This window comes from Equus asinus, chromosome 1, assembly GCF_041296235.1.
Source record: "Equus asinus isolate D_3611 breed Donkey chromosome 1, EquAss-T2T_v2, whole genome shotgun sequence".
In the NCBI taxonomy this organism is placed as follows: Eukaryota; Metazoa; Chordata; class Mammalia; order Perissodactyla; family Equidae; genus Equus; species Equus asinus.
The window spans coordinates 120,013,582-120,028,217 of NC_091790.1; the positions used below are offsets into that span (position 1 = coordinate 120,013,582).

General features: G+C 42.7%; 2 protein-coding genes across 12 annotated transcripts in view; both read left to right on the plus strand.

Moving 5' to 3' along the window:
- The first annotated feature begins 761 nt into the window (after window positions 1-761).
- Window positions 762-12,682, plus strand: LTV1 (LTV1 ribosome biogenesis factor). 4 transcript variants are annotated; one of them, XM_044768747.2, is made up of 11 exons: window positions 762-1,009; window positions 2,019-2,150; window positions 2,939-3,103; window positions 7,776-7,863; window positions 8,665-8,806; window positions 9,177-9,435; window positions 10,414-10,541; window positions 11,302-11,441; window positions 11,699-11,751; window positions 11,945-12,145; window positions 12,272-12,682. In XM_044768747.2, exons 1-11 carry the CDS (start codon window positions 1,007-1,009, stop codon window positions 12,380-12,382), a joined length of 1,422 nt encoding a protein of 473 aa, XP_044624682.2. In that variant the 5' UTR covers window positions 762-1,006; the 3' UTR covers window positions 12,383-12,682. The 4 variants fall into 4 exon arrangements, with proteins under 4 accessions (XP_044624682.2, XP_014706168.2, XP_070362673.1 ...); XM_014850682.3 differs by having other exon boundaries at window positions 776-1,009; window positions 2,939-3,112; XM_070506572.1 differs by having other exon boundaries at window positions 829-984; window positions 2,939-3,112.
- Window positions 12,683-12,832: 150 nt separating this feature from the next.
- The window catches only part of ZC2HC1B (zinc finger C2HC-type containing 1B), a 72,284-nt gene continuing 70,480 nt past the window's right edge, over window positions 12,833-14,636 (plus strand). For all 8 annotated transcript variants that reach the window (XM_070506599.1, XM_070506602.1, XM_070506597.1 and 5 more), the window contains exon 1: window positions 12,833-13,417. In XM_070506599.1, coding sequence (XP_070362700.1) covers window positions 13,390-13,417 — 28 coding nt within the window. In that variant the 5' untranslated portion in view covers window positions 12,833-13,389. The remainder of the gene's footprint in view (window positions 13,418-14,636) is intronic.

The following is a 14,636-nucleotide window of genomic DNA, read 5'->3' on the forward strand; positions in this document are numbered from 1 at the left end:
GCAGTGCGAGATAACTCAGACATCGGAAAGACGCCAGAAATTGGGAAGGGGAAACACAAATCCGAGGACAGGTCTGTTGATAAAGCTTTGAAGGCGCTGCCCCCCCGCTCGCGCCCAGGACAGCCTGCGAGAGCGCCGGCACCTGCCTGAGCTCCTCCTAAGAAGGTGTGCTCACAGCCTCTTTGCTTAAACCACGTGAAACGTTTGAGGGACGCCTCGGAAGAGAAGCAGCATTAGTGTCCGCCTTATAAAATGAGGTATGCAAACACCAAAGAGATTCTGAGTAAGGGGCTCGCCCGCAGGGCTCTGCGGTCAACAGCGCCTCGGGGGCTGTGAACCGGACCTCTGAACGCGGTCCAGGAGGCGACGCAAAATAAAGAGCGGGACAGGCCCGGGCGGCGCGGGACCGCCAGGCTGCGATGCTGCGTTGCTAAGGCAACCGCCTCCGCGCCCGCCGCGAGCAGGGAACCCGACACCTCGGCGACAGCAGGGCGGTCCCCTTCCCTCCGGGTGGACGGGTTCCTTTCGTTTTTTACGGCGGGGAATAGGCAGGGAATCTGTCAACGAGGCTGCTGGAGTCGTCGCCTCGCCTCGGCAGAGGGCGCTGTCAAAGCACGGTCCCCCGCGAACAGCAGCCGCCCCCGCCCGTCCCCTCCACAAAGGCGGCGCGACGCCCTTCCCGCGCGGAATCCATTCTGGACCAGCAAGCCCCGCCCTGCCTGGGGCGGCAACAGCCCCGCCTCCTAACAGCTTCTCGCGATCGTTGCGAAGGAGCCGGCGATGCCTGACTTCCGGCCGCGATCCTCTAGCTCTTCGCCGATTGGTCTATCTTCACGGCCTTCGGCGTGACTTCCTGTCCGCGTCCCGGGATGCACGTGTGGAGAGGCCCACAGGCCGCCTACTTAGCCGGGTCTGGGTGGCTTTTCGGGGAGGGAGCGTGTCGCGTGTCCCGGGACTCGGAGCGTGCTGAGGTCTCTCTTTAGGGTGAGCACCGCGCGGCGGCAGCATGGTGAGCCGGCCTTGTTGTCTCGGCGGCGGGGCGCTCTGGTTTGGCGGCGGCCGGGCCGGCTCCGCTGGTGCCCGTGGCCTTGCCGCCAGGGACTGGGAGGGCTGGTCCGGAGGCGCGGGAGGCGGCCTGCGGCCCAGTGTCCCGGTGCCGGTCACCCTCACCTCCCCGGGAGGACTTTGCGCTTCGGGGTGGGTCCCCCGCGGTCAAGCCTCCCTGGGTAGTGGCCAGAAGAGAAGGCCTTCGCTTTACCTCGGGGACCTGAAAACCTGTGTGGCGGGACACAGACACGCCCCCTTGTGCTACAGGGGGTCGGGCCGAGAGGGAGTTGCCGTCTCTCCAGACCTTGGAGCGGCAGGTGTCTGCCCGTCCGTTAGCTCCGGGAACGGGAGCCGAGGGGAGAGGCTAAGGTTGGGCCCAAAGCAAGACGGCTTAGCCAACCGGGATGATGCTTTCTCGGTTTAGGAACTCGGCGTGGGGTAGCGAAGTGACGTAGACAGGGCTGATGGGTCTTCCCGAGCTTCAGCTCTGTGTTCTGGTTTCATTTAATAGTTGGTAGTTGAAGGGCGTCCGTCCCCAGCTTGGAACTGTCTTCCTCGGGTTTTCTTGTGGCGGATTCCTTGTCCTTCTGGTTCAGCCTGTCGGGGACCTTCTCTGAGCACCCAGGCTAAAGTAACCCTTAAGTCGTTTGTACATCACTATTTTGTTTTCTTTTATTGACCTGAAATCATTTCTTGATGATTTGCTTGCTAGGAATAGGGACTTTATTGACTCTCCCAGTGCTCTGTTCCCAGCGCCCAAAAGACGTCTGGCACAGAGTAGGTACCAACGAATGTTTGTTGGAGGAAGTATAGTTTCTATAGAACCTAGCTGATATTGTCTGCCCCAGAACTCTAGGTTTTAAAAATCTGTTGATCCTTTGCTTGTTAAAGCTGTCTGTCTGGATTGTGATACTGTTCACTGGTTTTTTGGTTCTGTTTTAATGGCTTGTTCTGATTTTATTCCTTTGAAGCCTCACAGGAAGAAAAAGCCCTTTATAGAAAAGAAGAAAGCTGTGTCTTTCCACCTGGTGCACCGCAGCCAACGCGATCCTTTAGCAGCAGATGAGACGGCACCCCAGAGGGTTCTGTTACCTGCACAGAAAGTGAGTCCTGTGCTTTAGCCAGTGAGCCTAATAAATTATTAGTCAGCTGCTCTTCTCAAATGGCTGGGATCTTCTGGAAAACAAATCTGTGACTTAATTTTCGGTAAATGTGCTGATTTTTTACAGCATGAATACTTATTTTGGTTGAGAGGATAAAGCATCTTTTTTTGAGGTGTTTAAACGAACAAATCTTGTAGCATAAAGGTCAATATTTACAGAAAGCATTGGCTCCACCACCGTGTGATGTATTTTAGGGTACGTGCTCAATCTCTGCTTTCACTAAGATCCTGCCATTTCATAACCACAGACTGCGTTTTGCCTCCTGGTCACTCATCTGAGATGGAAAACAGTGAAACTTGTCAAGTGTGGATAATGTGAAGGGAAGTGTTGGGAAACACTGGGCGTATTTAGCTTTTCAGTAAAGCCGGTTTGTGTTGTATGTTGAGAAACTTCTTTGCACATAAGTATTTATAAGAAATTGTACTTACCTTTCAAGGTCTTCTAGTCTTTTCTTCTAACCCCCCAAGTACTTGATAAAACAAAGTGCGTGTGTGTTTCTTGGCTTGAATTGTTGAACAAAACTGTCTAGTGGGAGGAGGAATTGTTTCATTCCATTTCAATTTTATATGGCATTCTAGCTTAGAAGCGCTGTGTTTACTGAGTTTGTCCAGAATCCTGTCTCATTTCTATCAGCCATCTGCCTCCTATTCTGAAAGCTGTGTTCATTGGAACGTTCCTATGCCTTATCCTTGGAAGAGGTACTAACTCCATTTTGTTTATTATGCCAGATAAACGATGAAGAAAGGCGAGCGGAACAGAGGAAGTATGGCGTGTTCTTTGATGATGACTACGACTACCTGCAGCACCTGAAGGAGCCATCTGGGCCCTCCGAGCTGGTTCCCACAGGTACCTCCAGTGCACCCGACGGGAGAGACGAAGAAGAAGAAACTCGAGTAATTTCAGTAAGACCTCTCAGCAATTTAAATGTGAGAGAGAGTGTGTGGGGATGAGCGAAGCAACCACCATTTTTATTTATTTATTATTTTTTTATTATTTTTATATATATATTGTGGTAACATTGGTTTATGACGAAACCACCATTTTTAAATCAAGATAACTGTTTGGGGCAAGAAATAGTGTCAGTCTGAAGAGCACAAAGATAAGCCATGCCCTCTGTTAAAATTGTAAGTGTGTGCACGTATGGACTTTCAGAAGAGAGAGCCCACCTGTTCTCTGGTGCAGGTGTCAAAAGTAACAGCCTTTGACAGGGTTAGAACTTTCGAGTGATAGGCATGGTCATGTCAGATAGCACTTTGAATGGAAGAAAACCAGCTGGCATGCTGTATGTCCACAACTGTTCCAGCATCAGAACTCTGTTCTCAGAAGGAACTTAACTTTTGTGGAGTGTTCAGATCTTTAGCACTTGTGAAAGCTGCAGGCTAACCATAAGAGAGAATAGAAGCAGTAGATTGTAGTGAAATTCCTCTTACTCTTTTCAGTAAAAATGGAGTTCAGTTTAATACTTTGTCTTTTAAAGACAAATGAGAGCACATAGTTATATGAAATTAGTGCTACTAATCTAGGTTCATTTTTCTCCTCTGGTTATGTTAAGGATGCCCATGTTCTATGCTTTAGTTATCTTATTTTTTATTTGGTATTAGTATAGAGTAAATTTCTCTGAAACTTTTGTATCACCTGGCAGTTAAAAAAAAGAAGGCACTGGTTTATTGGGTTTATTGACAAAAGAGAACCAATAAGAAGGGCACCCACTTCCCCTGCTTCTCCTCCAACCATGTCATGGTCTAGGCATTCTTTTCGTCAGGGCAGATGGGATCGTAGCTCCTGAAGTGCATAGTTTTCTGCTTGTGGCGAGTCACAGTGGGTCAGGTTTCAGGATGTCATCCAGAGAAAGACGTAATAGCGCAGCTGTTGGTTCACTCACTAGGTTGGAGCTCTCTTCCAAGGCCGCACACCCCACTGCCACGTCTCTCTCAACAGAACCAGCTTCTTGCCGTCTCCTTCCCCGAGGCTGTTCTGTCAGTAGTAGAGGATTTCTCTTATTGGCTCACTTCCTCCTACGACCCAGTGAGGGAGGAGAGGAGGTTCTGCTAGTGGTTCAACTTCATTATCTTACTGATGGAGAAAAATTTTAATAAAGTCCTAACAGTCTTCTGGCCAAATATTATTGACCAGTATAAGGTTAGCTTTTAATCCTTAATTCATTTTGGGTAAAAGTAATCACTATCTAATTGGCTTTTTAACACAGTAAGGCTTTTAAATGGACACTTCAGTGACGTTTACAAGGATAAGTGAATTACGTTTAAAAATAAAAGTGGCGTTGGTTTTCTGTGTAGCACAGTGCAAAACTATGGATGAGTCCTATGTAGTTTTTTGACTTTCAAGTAATTTGTAACAAACCACCAAAATTGAATAAACCAGAAATGTTGAATAAGCCCTAAAAACAGAAAGGAAGGCAGTGCAGAAAGGCAATACAGAAACTGGCACTGCTTGAGCAACCTTGATTCTCACAGGAGAGAAAGCCGGTGCTGGCATGGTGGAAGGCAGCCGGGCAGACTCGACGTGGTTCTGAACCACCGCACCCAGTAAAAAATTACACACCTCTTAAAAAAGTAATCACTGTATAAATTCTAATTGTATGTCTGATTCTTCCACTGTTTTTCAAGATATGAAAAAATGTCTCCAAAGGTAAATTCACTAAACACAAGCTGATTCCAAGGGTACATAATCGTAAAGAGTATCTTTTTTTTTATTGAGATTATGATAGTATACAACCTTGTGAGATTTCACTTGTACATTATTGTTAGTCATGTTGTGGGTACACCACTTCACCCTTTATGCCCTCCCCCCACCCTGCCTTTTCCCTGGTAACCACCGATCAGTTCTCCTTGTCTATATGTTAACTTCCACCTGTAAGTGGAGTCATATAGAGTTCGTCTTTCTCTGTCTGGCTTATTTTGCTTAACATAATACCCTCAAGGTCCGTCCATGTTGATGCGAACGGAACAATTTGGTCCTTTTTTATGGCTGAGTAGTATTCCATTGTGTATATATACCGTATCTTCTTTATCCAGTCATTGGTTGCTGAGCACTTAGGTTGGTTCCACATCTTGGCTATTGTAGATAATGCTGCGATGAACATAGGGGTGCATGGGACTCTTGGGATTGCTGATTTCAGGTTCTTAGGATAGATACCCAGTAGTGGGATGGCTGGGTCATAGGGTATTTCTATTTTTAACTTTTTGAGAAATCAACATACAGTTTTCCATAGTGGCTGCACCAGTTTGCATTCCCACCAACAGTGTATGAGGGTTCCTTTTTCTCCACAACCTCCAACATTTGTCACTCTTGGTTTTGGATATTTTTGCCAATCTAATGGGTGTAAGGTGATATCTTAGTGTAGTTTTGATTTGCATTTCCCTGATGATTAGTGATGATTCCAAGGGTACATAATCGTAAGAGTATCTTTTTTTTTTAAAAAAATACCACATATATATTTTACCACAGTTTTTTAAAAAAATTAAGGATGTGAGATACCAAAAATCATTAAATTGTGCATTTTAAATGGCTGAATTGGGGGCCAGCCTGGTGGTGCAGCAGTGAATTTCACATGTTCCGCTTAGGTGGCCTGGGGTTCACCAGTTTGGATCCCAGGTGCAGACCTACACACTGCCTGTCAAGCCATGCTGTGGCAGGCGTCCCACCCATAAAGTAGAGGAAGATGGGCACAGGTGTTAGGTCAGGTCCAGTCTTCCTCAGCAAAAAGAGGAGGATTGGTGGCAGATGTTAGCTCAGGGCTAATCTTCCTCAAAAGAAAAAAAGGCCGAATTGTGTGGTATGTGAAGTAAAGCTGTTTTAAAAAAAGGACTGTACAGCAGAAAACCAGATCTACGCCAGTGTTTATGCCACTGAGAAACTCACTTGGAAGCCGTAACAGCTTGCTAGGAATGCAGTACTCTGTAGCCTTTCCTCCTGCTCCTCAGAGGCTTCTGTTTCAGCACGCTATATATGTGAGCCAGCGAGAATTACATCTCAGCCTTGTGCCTACTACTGGACTGAGAACAGGGTGGGTGGTGAGGCACATGGAGACAGACAACATGCGGTGGTGACCCTCACATTAGTAACTATTTGGTTGAAAAGATAAAACTAAAGTGTAGGAACCAGACAGAAAATAACGTGCCAGCTCATGTTGAAGTAGGTTGTATGGTGTGAAGAATGAGGGGATATCACACAAAGGAAAGTTCTGGTCAGTAATCAAGAAGGGCTTCATAGAGGACGGAAGAATTCAGCTGGCCACTAACCGTTGGCTTTGTTGAGAGAAGAAAGAACATTCCAGTCAGAAAGAAGGGACATAAGGTAGTATTGTGGATCATAATGTCCCACACGTGTGCTCCATAAATTACTTTGCATTATTCCATGACACGAGGATTTACATGGAAGTCATTTATTGAGTAACAGTAGGAAATTTGGATACATAGACTAGGCCTTGCTTTGACAGAGCATTGAAAGTCAGGCGTGAAAAATCGAAAGCTGTTCTAAGTTTAGGAGGTCGTATCGTGAAATACTGAAGGAGTTGAATTTGGCAGTGAAATTTGAATCAGGGGTCGACTAGCGAAGTCGCAGTTGCATTGACCTGTCCTTGTTAACTGTAAGACAGTGCCCAGAAGCTGGTGTGAAATCACTGTAAACAAGAGAATTCAAAGGGATATAGGGATAGAAATGATTGATGACCACCCTAGGATTTAAGACTGCCAATTCAGAGAAAGATGGTGCCATTACTAGAGATTGGGACATTATCTCTGCTTTAAGAGGAAAAAGATTAATTTTGTTTTGAAATTTGTGGAGAGTGGAGTCACAAGACTTGGATTTGAATCCCAGAACCTCACTTAACAGCCAGTTGCAGGCAGGCATGCCATTTAACCTTAGCTTTTGTTTCACTAAAACATGCTGATAACCTCATGGGGTTGTGAGGATTACATGGAGTAATCTGCTGAAGAAAGCTCTCTGAAGTATTGCAGACGAGTTGCTTTTGAGATGACAGTGGAATATACATGTTTAAAATATGTAACCTGGAGCACAAGTGCGAGAGAATGCAGGATGTGGTTGTGTTAGTTTCCTAGGACTGCCGTGACAAATTACCGCAGCTTACCACTGCGAGGCTTAAAACAGCAGGAATTTCTTCTCTCCCAGTGCTGGAGGCTGGAAGTCCTAAAACTGTGCTTTCAGCAGGCTTGGTTCCTTCTCGGGGCCTCAGGGCAAGGATCTGTTCCATGCCTGTCTCCTAGCATCTGGTGGTCACTGGCAATCCCTAGGGTTCCTTGGCTTGCAGATGCATCACTCCAGTCTACCTCCATATGTATATGGCTTTCTCCTCTGGTTGTCTTCACGTGGGGTTCTTAGAAGGACACACCAGTTGTTGGATTAAGGCCTGCCGTAATCGAGTATCACCTCATCTTAACTAATTTACATCTGCGAGGATCCTATTTTAAAATAAGGTCACATTCTGAGCTTCTGAGTGGACATGAATTTTGGGGTGACACTTTTCAGCCCAGTATGGTAGTTCAGAGGTATTTCTAAACCTAACCTTTGTGTAATTTCTTTTCCAAGACCACTGGAATTCAGTTGCCTTCGTCAGTGTTTGCATCAGAGTTTGAGGAAGATGTTGGATTGTTAAATAAAGCAGCTCCTGTTTCAGGTGTGTTTAATTTTTTTAACTTTTCAAGTGGATAGAGCTGTGTTTTACAAAAAGAAACGTACAGTAATGATAGAATTTTTCTGTCCCCAATAAAGTATTAAAATAATTGAGATGTGTCCAAATTCAGATTAGAGATCTTTAGGAAGGGCTGAGTGTGATCAACGTCCTCTTCTTTTGTTGCCGTCAAATTCCTAGTCTTTGAAGTTTCTATTTGGAGAGGAAAGTGGAAAAATTTTTGGTGGTCTAGTAGAGGACTCTTAAACTTGACCTAACATATTGCAAAGGAAACCATGATATTCAATTAGCCTTACATACATATAATGCAATGTTGAAAATACATAATCTGTTAGCTTTCAGAATTTCCCCCAAGAGTATAGAAGTATTTTATAGAAGTCCATTTTACCACTTATTCCAGATACACAGTATGACCAAAAAGAAAGTTTGACAGGCTACAGATACTTAATTTGAGTTACGTCTAATAGGTGTATTTACCCAGTTTCTTCCTGCAGGTGAAAGCTTTGAATTTTGCTAAATCAAAACAGTTTAATATTGTAGATCTGTAATGGAAGAGTTTTTACCAGTGGGTATTGAACCCAGAGGGATTTTTCCCCCTTTTGTGTTTTCTTGTAGTCATCCCTCTCTCTTCCTCATTCAACTGAACCTCTTAAAGTTCTTAATCATTCTTTTATCCTCACTACATAGATAGAATCTGGTAAATAGTAAGTACTCAGATTATTTTAGTTGAGTGAAGGAATCATGCTTTCTTGGGAATTACAATTCAATTTTTTTTTTTTCTTCTAGGACCTCGGCTGGATTTTGATCCTGACATTGTTGCGGCTCTTGATGATGATTTTGACTTTGATAATCCGGATAATCTGCTTGAAGATGATTTTATTCTTCAGGCCAATAAGCCAACAGAAGAGGAGGAGGGGATGGATACACAGTATGTGCGGTTTGTTTTGAAGCAGGCATGGCCTGACTCATGCCTCTTCAGGAGGGTGCCAACCGTATTGTGTTAGAGCTGGAAAAGACCTCCCAGAACTTGTAGTCTGAGACTTCTGTGTTTTAGAGCAAAAAAATGTGAGACTTGAGGTCTTTACAAACCATCAATAGGTGGGGCTAAAGTCCAAGTTGCCTGATTGCTGGTTCATTACTTTTCCAACCGTACAAGACGGGTCAAGCAGCACAGCTGCTCCTCCCTAAACAAGAATGTTGCTTGAAATACCCTCAAATTTTACTTGTGTAAAGTCATTTGGTTCAGTTCTGTTGTTTTTCAAGTTGTTTTGACAGTTAATTTATGACTCTGATTTTAGGAAATCTGAGGCTGAAGATGGCAGTGAGTGGGCAGATGTGGATGATGAGAAGGAAGGAGATAGTGATGAGGACTGCTGTGACTCTGCAGGCTCATTATCAGATGAGGCTGTGTTTGCCCCTGGAAAACCTCGTGGGGCTGGAGAGGACCACTTGTTCTGGGAAGAGGAAACAAAGAGTCGCTTTACTGAGTATTCTATGACGTCCTCAGTCATGAGGAGAAATGAGCAGCTGACCCTACATGATGAGAGATTTGAGAAGGTGAGGTTCCCAGATGAGAGCCTTTTAGTACTAGTTCCTAGTAAATTTTATATGACATTGGATCTCAAAGCTAGAACTTGCAGCATTAGAAAGAGCCTAAGATCTCTTATTAAAACAGACTATGAAACCATCCTAGTTTTAATTCTGAAAAGAACATGTATAAGTCCAAAGATGGTTGATCACACCTCCTAGATTTCGATTCTGAATCTCTCCAACCACAATCTCCAAGATTATGCTGTTTTCCTCAAGAATTGGCCTGAGCATAAACAAAATTCTATTTCTTTCAGCATTTGTGCTTTGCTCACTGATATATACCAAGGCCCAAAGTGGTATCTGGCATATGGTAGGAGTTAAAACCATTCAGTAAATGATGAGTGGATGAATGAACGATTTCCTTCAAGGTGAATCTAAGATAAAGGTTCTAGCTTAGCTGCCTTTTCACTTGATGCTAGTTTCCTTCTCTCCAAGAGACGAGCAAAGCGTTCCTCACATAACCTCACTCCGCAGGAGTACGTCACCCCCTGCTTACTGTTTTACAGAGCCTAACAGTATTTGAATAATACAGTACACATTATCTAAACTAGAATGAAATTTGTACATTGAAAGGAAGCTGTTAGATAATCTTTTAGTTTGCATCATCAATGAATTTGAAAGTATCTGTAACATAATCTGAGATAAAGATTTCTGCCTAGCATTTTGCTGTCTAAGCTGAACAGAATAACTGCCTTTCATCTTCATGTTAACTGGCAGCTGATTTTCAGTCTAAATGTAAGTCTTACGTAGAATGTTGTGTTACATAAGAAGTCTTGGACATGTTATTGTTATGGTACTGAATCCCTGCTCATACTGTTAATGGTAGTTGTGATCTCATGGTAGTGCTCCAGTATTGTTTAGGAATAAAATTAATGTAAAACATTTAAATGCTGTAGTCTGAATGAATACTTTTATTTTTCATGGTATCCTCTCTTTATATTCAAGTTTTATGAGCAATATGACGATGATGAAATTGGAGCTCTGGATAATGCTGAATTGGAAGGTTCCATTCAAGTGGACAGCAGTCGCTTAGAGGAAGTTTTGAATGACTACTATAAGGAGAAGGCAGAGAAGTACGGTGACTCTTCCTGTTTACCTGCTTTTTTTCATTTTCAAATAAAGTCTGTAGTTGTACAGCTGGAGTACAAGGTCACATTCCAGTTGGAGAGTGAGGTGGTGCCTCTTGCTTCTTTGGCTGGAGAACTATTGTGACTTCTAAGTATATACACCCTTCTTTTCATCTTCCTGAAATGCCAGGTGTTCTGCGACATAGATATTTATGGCTTATAGAAAGATAAGAGTTTGTCTTTCCAGCTGGATTGGCGTTTCTCTCCAGCCAAATATTTGGTGAGTCAGCATCCACATCAAGGTGATTTGTCTGAGAGAAACTAAGGAGGTGCTTATATTTGCTAGAAAGGCCTGATGTTCCATGATCACTGTTGTGTGCAGATCCTACAGCAGGTCAAGGGCTACGTACTCTGAATTATTTGAATACTTTGGAGAGAGAGATGGAATAATAATCCTTTTTGAGGCTTTAAAAAAAGACCATGTTTTAGGAAAGCTACCATCTTGTTTAATTTGTAATGTTGCAAAGGTGCAGATAGATCTTTCCTTCCTGTCAGCAGAATGTCCAGAATCTGCTGGAGGGAAGAGGCATGGCTGGGTAGAGCTCATTCTGCCAGGAAGTGACAGACAGCGCACATGAGTATGTGGATTTTAGAAAATGCCGTTTCCGTAGCTCTTTCAGTGCAGGTTTAGTAACATACAGTATAATGATGGGTATTTTTTTTTTTCCACCTCCTCTGTCTTCATTTTTGATACTTCAATCAAAAGTTGTGTAAAGTTGAATACTCTTGAACTCTTCGAGGATCAGGACCTGCCAAGGAATGAACTCGATGGGGCTGAGGAGGAAGAGATTGTTACTGTAGTTCTTGAAGAAGCCAAAGAGAAGTGGGACTGTGAATCCATTTGTAGTAAGTGCCTTAGTGTCTGTTTTACTGCTAAAGTGTGATAGTAATTTTAAAGTGTTAAGTACTTCAACTATTTGAAAAACTACATATTTTGTGAAAGTAATTGGAAACAGTAATATTCCTGTGCCCAAGTTGTAACAATTTAAAAACATTTATAAGAGAGACTCCAGTGTTATTTTGAACTATGAAAACAGAAAAGTGGGGAATATGCTAGGAACTCAGTAATGTTTTACTGATACTTGATATTTCTCTTTTTTAAGGTACGTACTCAAATTTATATAACCATCCGCAACTTATCAAGTATCAACCAAAGGTAAGTCCTAGTGTCCTGAGTTATTTGAAACATGCAGTGTAGGAAATGGAGAATACAAATTATTTTATCACAGTAGCTTTGTCCTTTTGTGGCTAGCAACTCCATTGGGAAAAGCAACAACGATGTGTCATTAGTGAGCTACTTTTTAATAGGAAAGGGAAATAACCCTAATGCTATTTTGTCTTCATTTCAGCCCAAACAAGTCCAACTGTCTTCTAAAACTGGAATCCCTCTCAATGTCTTACCTAAGAAAGGACTCACAGCAAAGCAAGTTGAACGAATGCAGCTGATTAATGACAGCGATCTGCCTAAGGTGTCAACCCAACCACGTTCTAAAAATGAAAGCAAAGAAGATAAAAGAGCAAGAAAGCAAGCTATAAAAGAAGAGCGCAAGGTAAAATATCTTGCTCAGATGTGAGCTTTACTGAGAGCTGGCGGTGGGGAGGCCATGGGATCACTTCTGTAAAATCAGTCTGTATCTGTCTGAAGACTGGAATAACATGAAGGTGTTGTTGTACAGGAACGGAGGGTGGAGAAGAAAGCTAACAGATTAGCCTTCAAGCTGGAGAGAAGAAGGCAGGAGAAGGAGCTGCTGAACTTGAAGAGGAATGTTGAGGGTCTGAAGCTATGACAGTGGAACATTTGGGGTAAAGCCCGTTCCTCATCAGGGGCTCCTCATTATGTTCAGTAATGAACGAGGATCTTCACAGAGACAAAACTGGTTCGGTTCCTCTGCCATTTTTACCAACAGATATTGAAGAGAAAACTACAGTATTGTAATTTATACCAGTAAGTTTTCTCTGTCCACTGTCTTGTAAATATTGTAATATTTTTGAATTTAATATTATAAGCTTAGGTTTGCTCCGAAATAAATGACTTCATGAGTATGAAATGTTTGGATAAATTAAAGGAAAATGTCTTCATAACTTAAGTGGAGTTGGTTGTGTTCTTTGTTTGTCTGGTTGTCCCAGTTGTCTTGTGCAGATGTTCTCAAATATTTCTTTGAAACCTCTCCACTCTTTTTCAGGGATTAAGTGGTTTAATTTGCTGTATGTAGGAAAGTGGCCCAGTTAAACTCGATTTTGAAATGCTGAGCAGTAAGAGTGTTTTCCTGAGAAGGGTCCACTGGTAGGAAGCTGAGTTTCCCCTTGCTGGAGGAAAAGGTTTATTTCAGATGGTTGATAAAACTGAATATTAAGGTTGTTGGGACTCATTTACTGGATGACTTGCTTTTGGAATTTAGGAACAGTGAAGACAGGAAACAGAAGAAATAATCAAGAAAACTTCCTTGGCTTCAGTGAGTACCTGGCTCGAAGTCAGAAATATTTACTTCAGTTTAAACTAGAAAGTTTGTCTTTTCAACATTATTTAATGCTTGGAAGCATTCATACTTGATTAAAATACATAGTTGAAAACTTTCCCTATTTTTTGATGAGTTTTGTCCTTTTTTTTCCTTCAAACTTTTTCAAGGCTCAAGCAATGACACCATCACAATTGTTAATTATTTGGTAAACTGAGACTTCCTTGAAACAGACAAGTTGTCAGTGACCCTTGTTCATGTGTCCATGACTAATGTGTTGTTATCTGGACTGTTCTGGAAAAAAAATCTGGACACTGTTGGTCTGAGTTGGAAACAGAATGGCTGGGGCAGAACCATTTTTAGCAGGTGAGCTGCATTTGATATCTAAATTACTAGAAAATGTCTTTATCTGTAATTTGATAATGGCTTTCTAAAGCTGGTAGGTGTTGTCTTAGATGTTATCAGTTCTAAATCTAAGCACTTACTGTAAGATTTTTAAAAGAGTTGTGAAAAACAATAGCATTAGGTACTCTACCAACATTGATACAAAAACTTGGCTGAAGAGCTTGTCATTTCAGAAGTAGAATACTAGAGATGGTGTATTTAAATGCCAGTCCACAGAAGCACAGGGTCAGGTTGATGGCTTAGGCTCATGTTGGGAATGTACTAAGTCCTAAAAGGATTGACCATTTATTTTGATAGCTATCTCAATTAAAGGTCTCAAAGCCAGCTAGAATCTTACAGACATGGAATACCACTTTGACTTGGTGCTATTCAAGTTCTATTTTATGAGCTTCTAATTTTACTGCACCTAATCTAGAGGGTTTAAATCAGCACATTGTGTATTTTGCAATTAAGAGAATGTGACTACAAGCCACAAGGCTTGGTGAAGCATATTGTGATTTATGCTGATTATCCAGATTTTTACACAATATTTTAAATTATTTCATAGTATTTTGGAATATTTATGATTGTAGTCGTCTATAACCAATGGTTGGGAACTTAACGTAAGTTCCCTGCTAAGGTTGAGAGTCCAAAGCGATGGGGTTTCTGCCTTCAAGGACTGCATCATCTGAGGAGGTAGGGTACTTGCAGCAAAATATAACTAGCAAATGCCAGGTCACCATGATAAGTACCACTTGAAGTGAGAATCTTAGTACATGCTGTTCCTCCTGAAGTGCTCTTACTGCAAATAAACCTTTCTCAGGGTTGGTGCTCAACTGTCACCTCTCCCATAAACTTTTCCCTGACCTTATATTTAAAAATAGCACACACATCCCTCCCCTGCATTCTTTGTTTTGTTTTTTTTGGTGAGGAAGATTGACCCTGAGCTAACATCTGTTGCCAATCTTCCCCTTTTCACTTGAGGAAGATTGGCCCTGAGCTAACATCTGTGCTAACCTCCCTCCAATTTATATGTGGGTCACCACCACAGCATGGCTTGATGAGTGATGTAGGTCTGTGCCCAGGATCCGGACCCGTGAACCCAGACTGCCAAAGTGGAGTGTGCCAGACTTAACCACTATGCCACCGGGCCAGCTCCCCTCCCCTGCATTTTTTATGCTCCCTCCCTGCTTTATGTTCT

Coding starts and splice junctions, on each gene's coding strand:
- LTV1 (XM_014850682.3), top strand. Junction 3,113..7,775: donor AAGAAACTCGAGTAATTTCA/GTAAGACCTCTC, acceptor TTCTTTTCCAAG/ACCACTGGAATTCAGTTGCC. Junction 7,864..8,664: donor TAAAGCAGCTCCTGTTTCAG/GTGTGTTTAATT, acceptor TTTTTCTTCTAG/GACCTCGGCTGGATTTTGAT.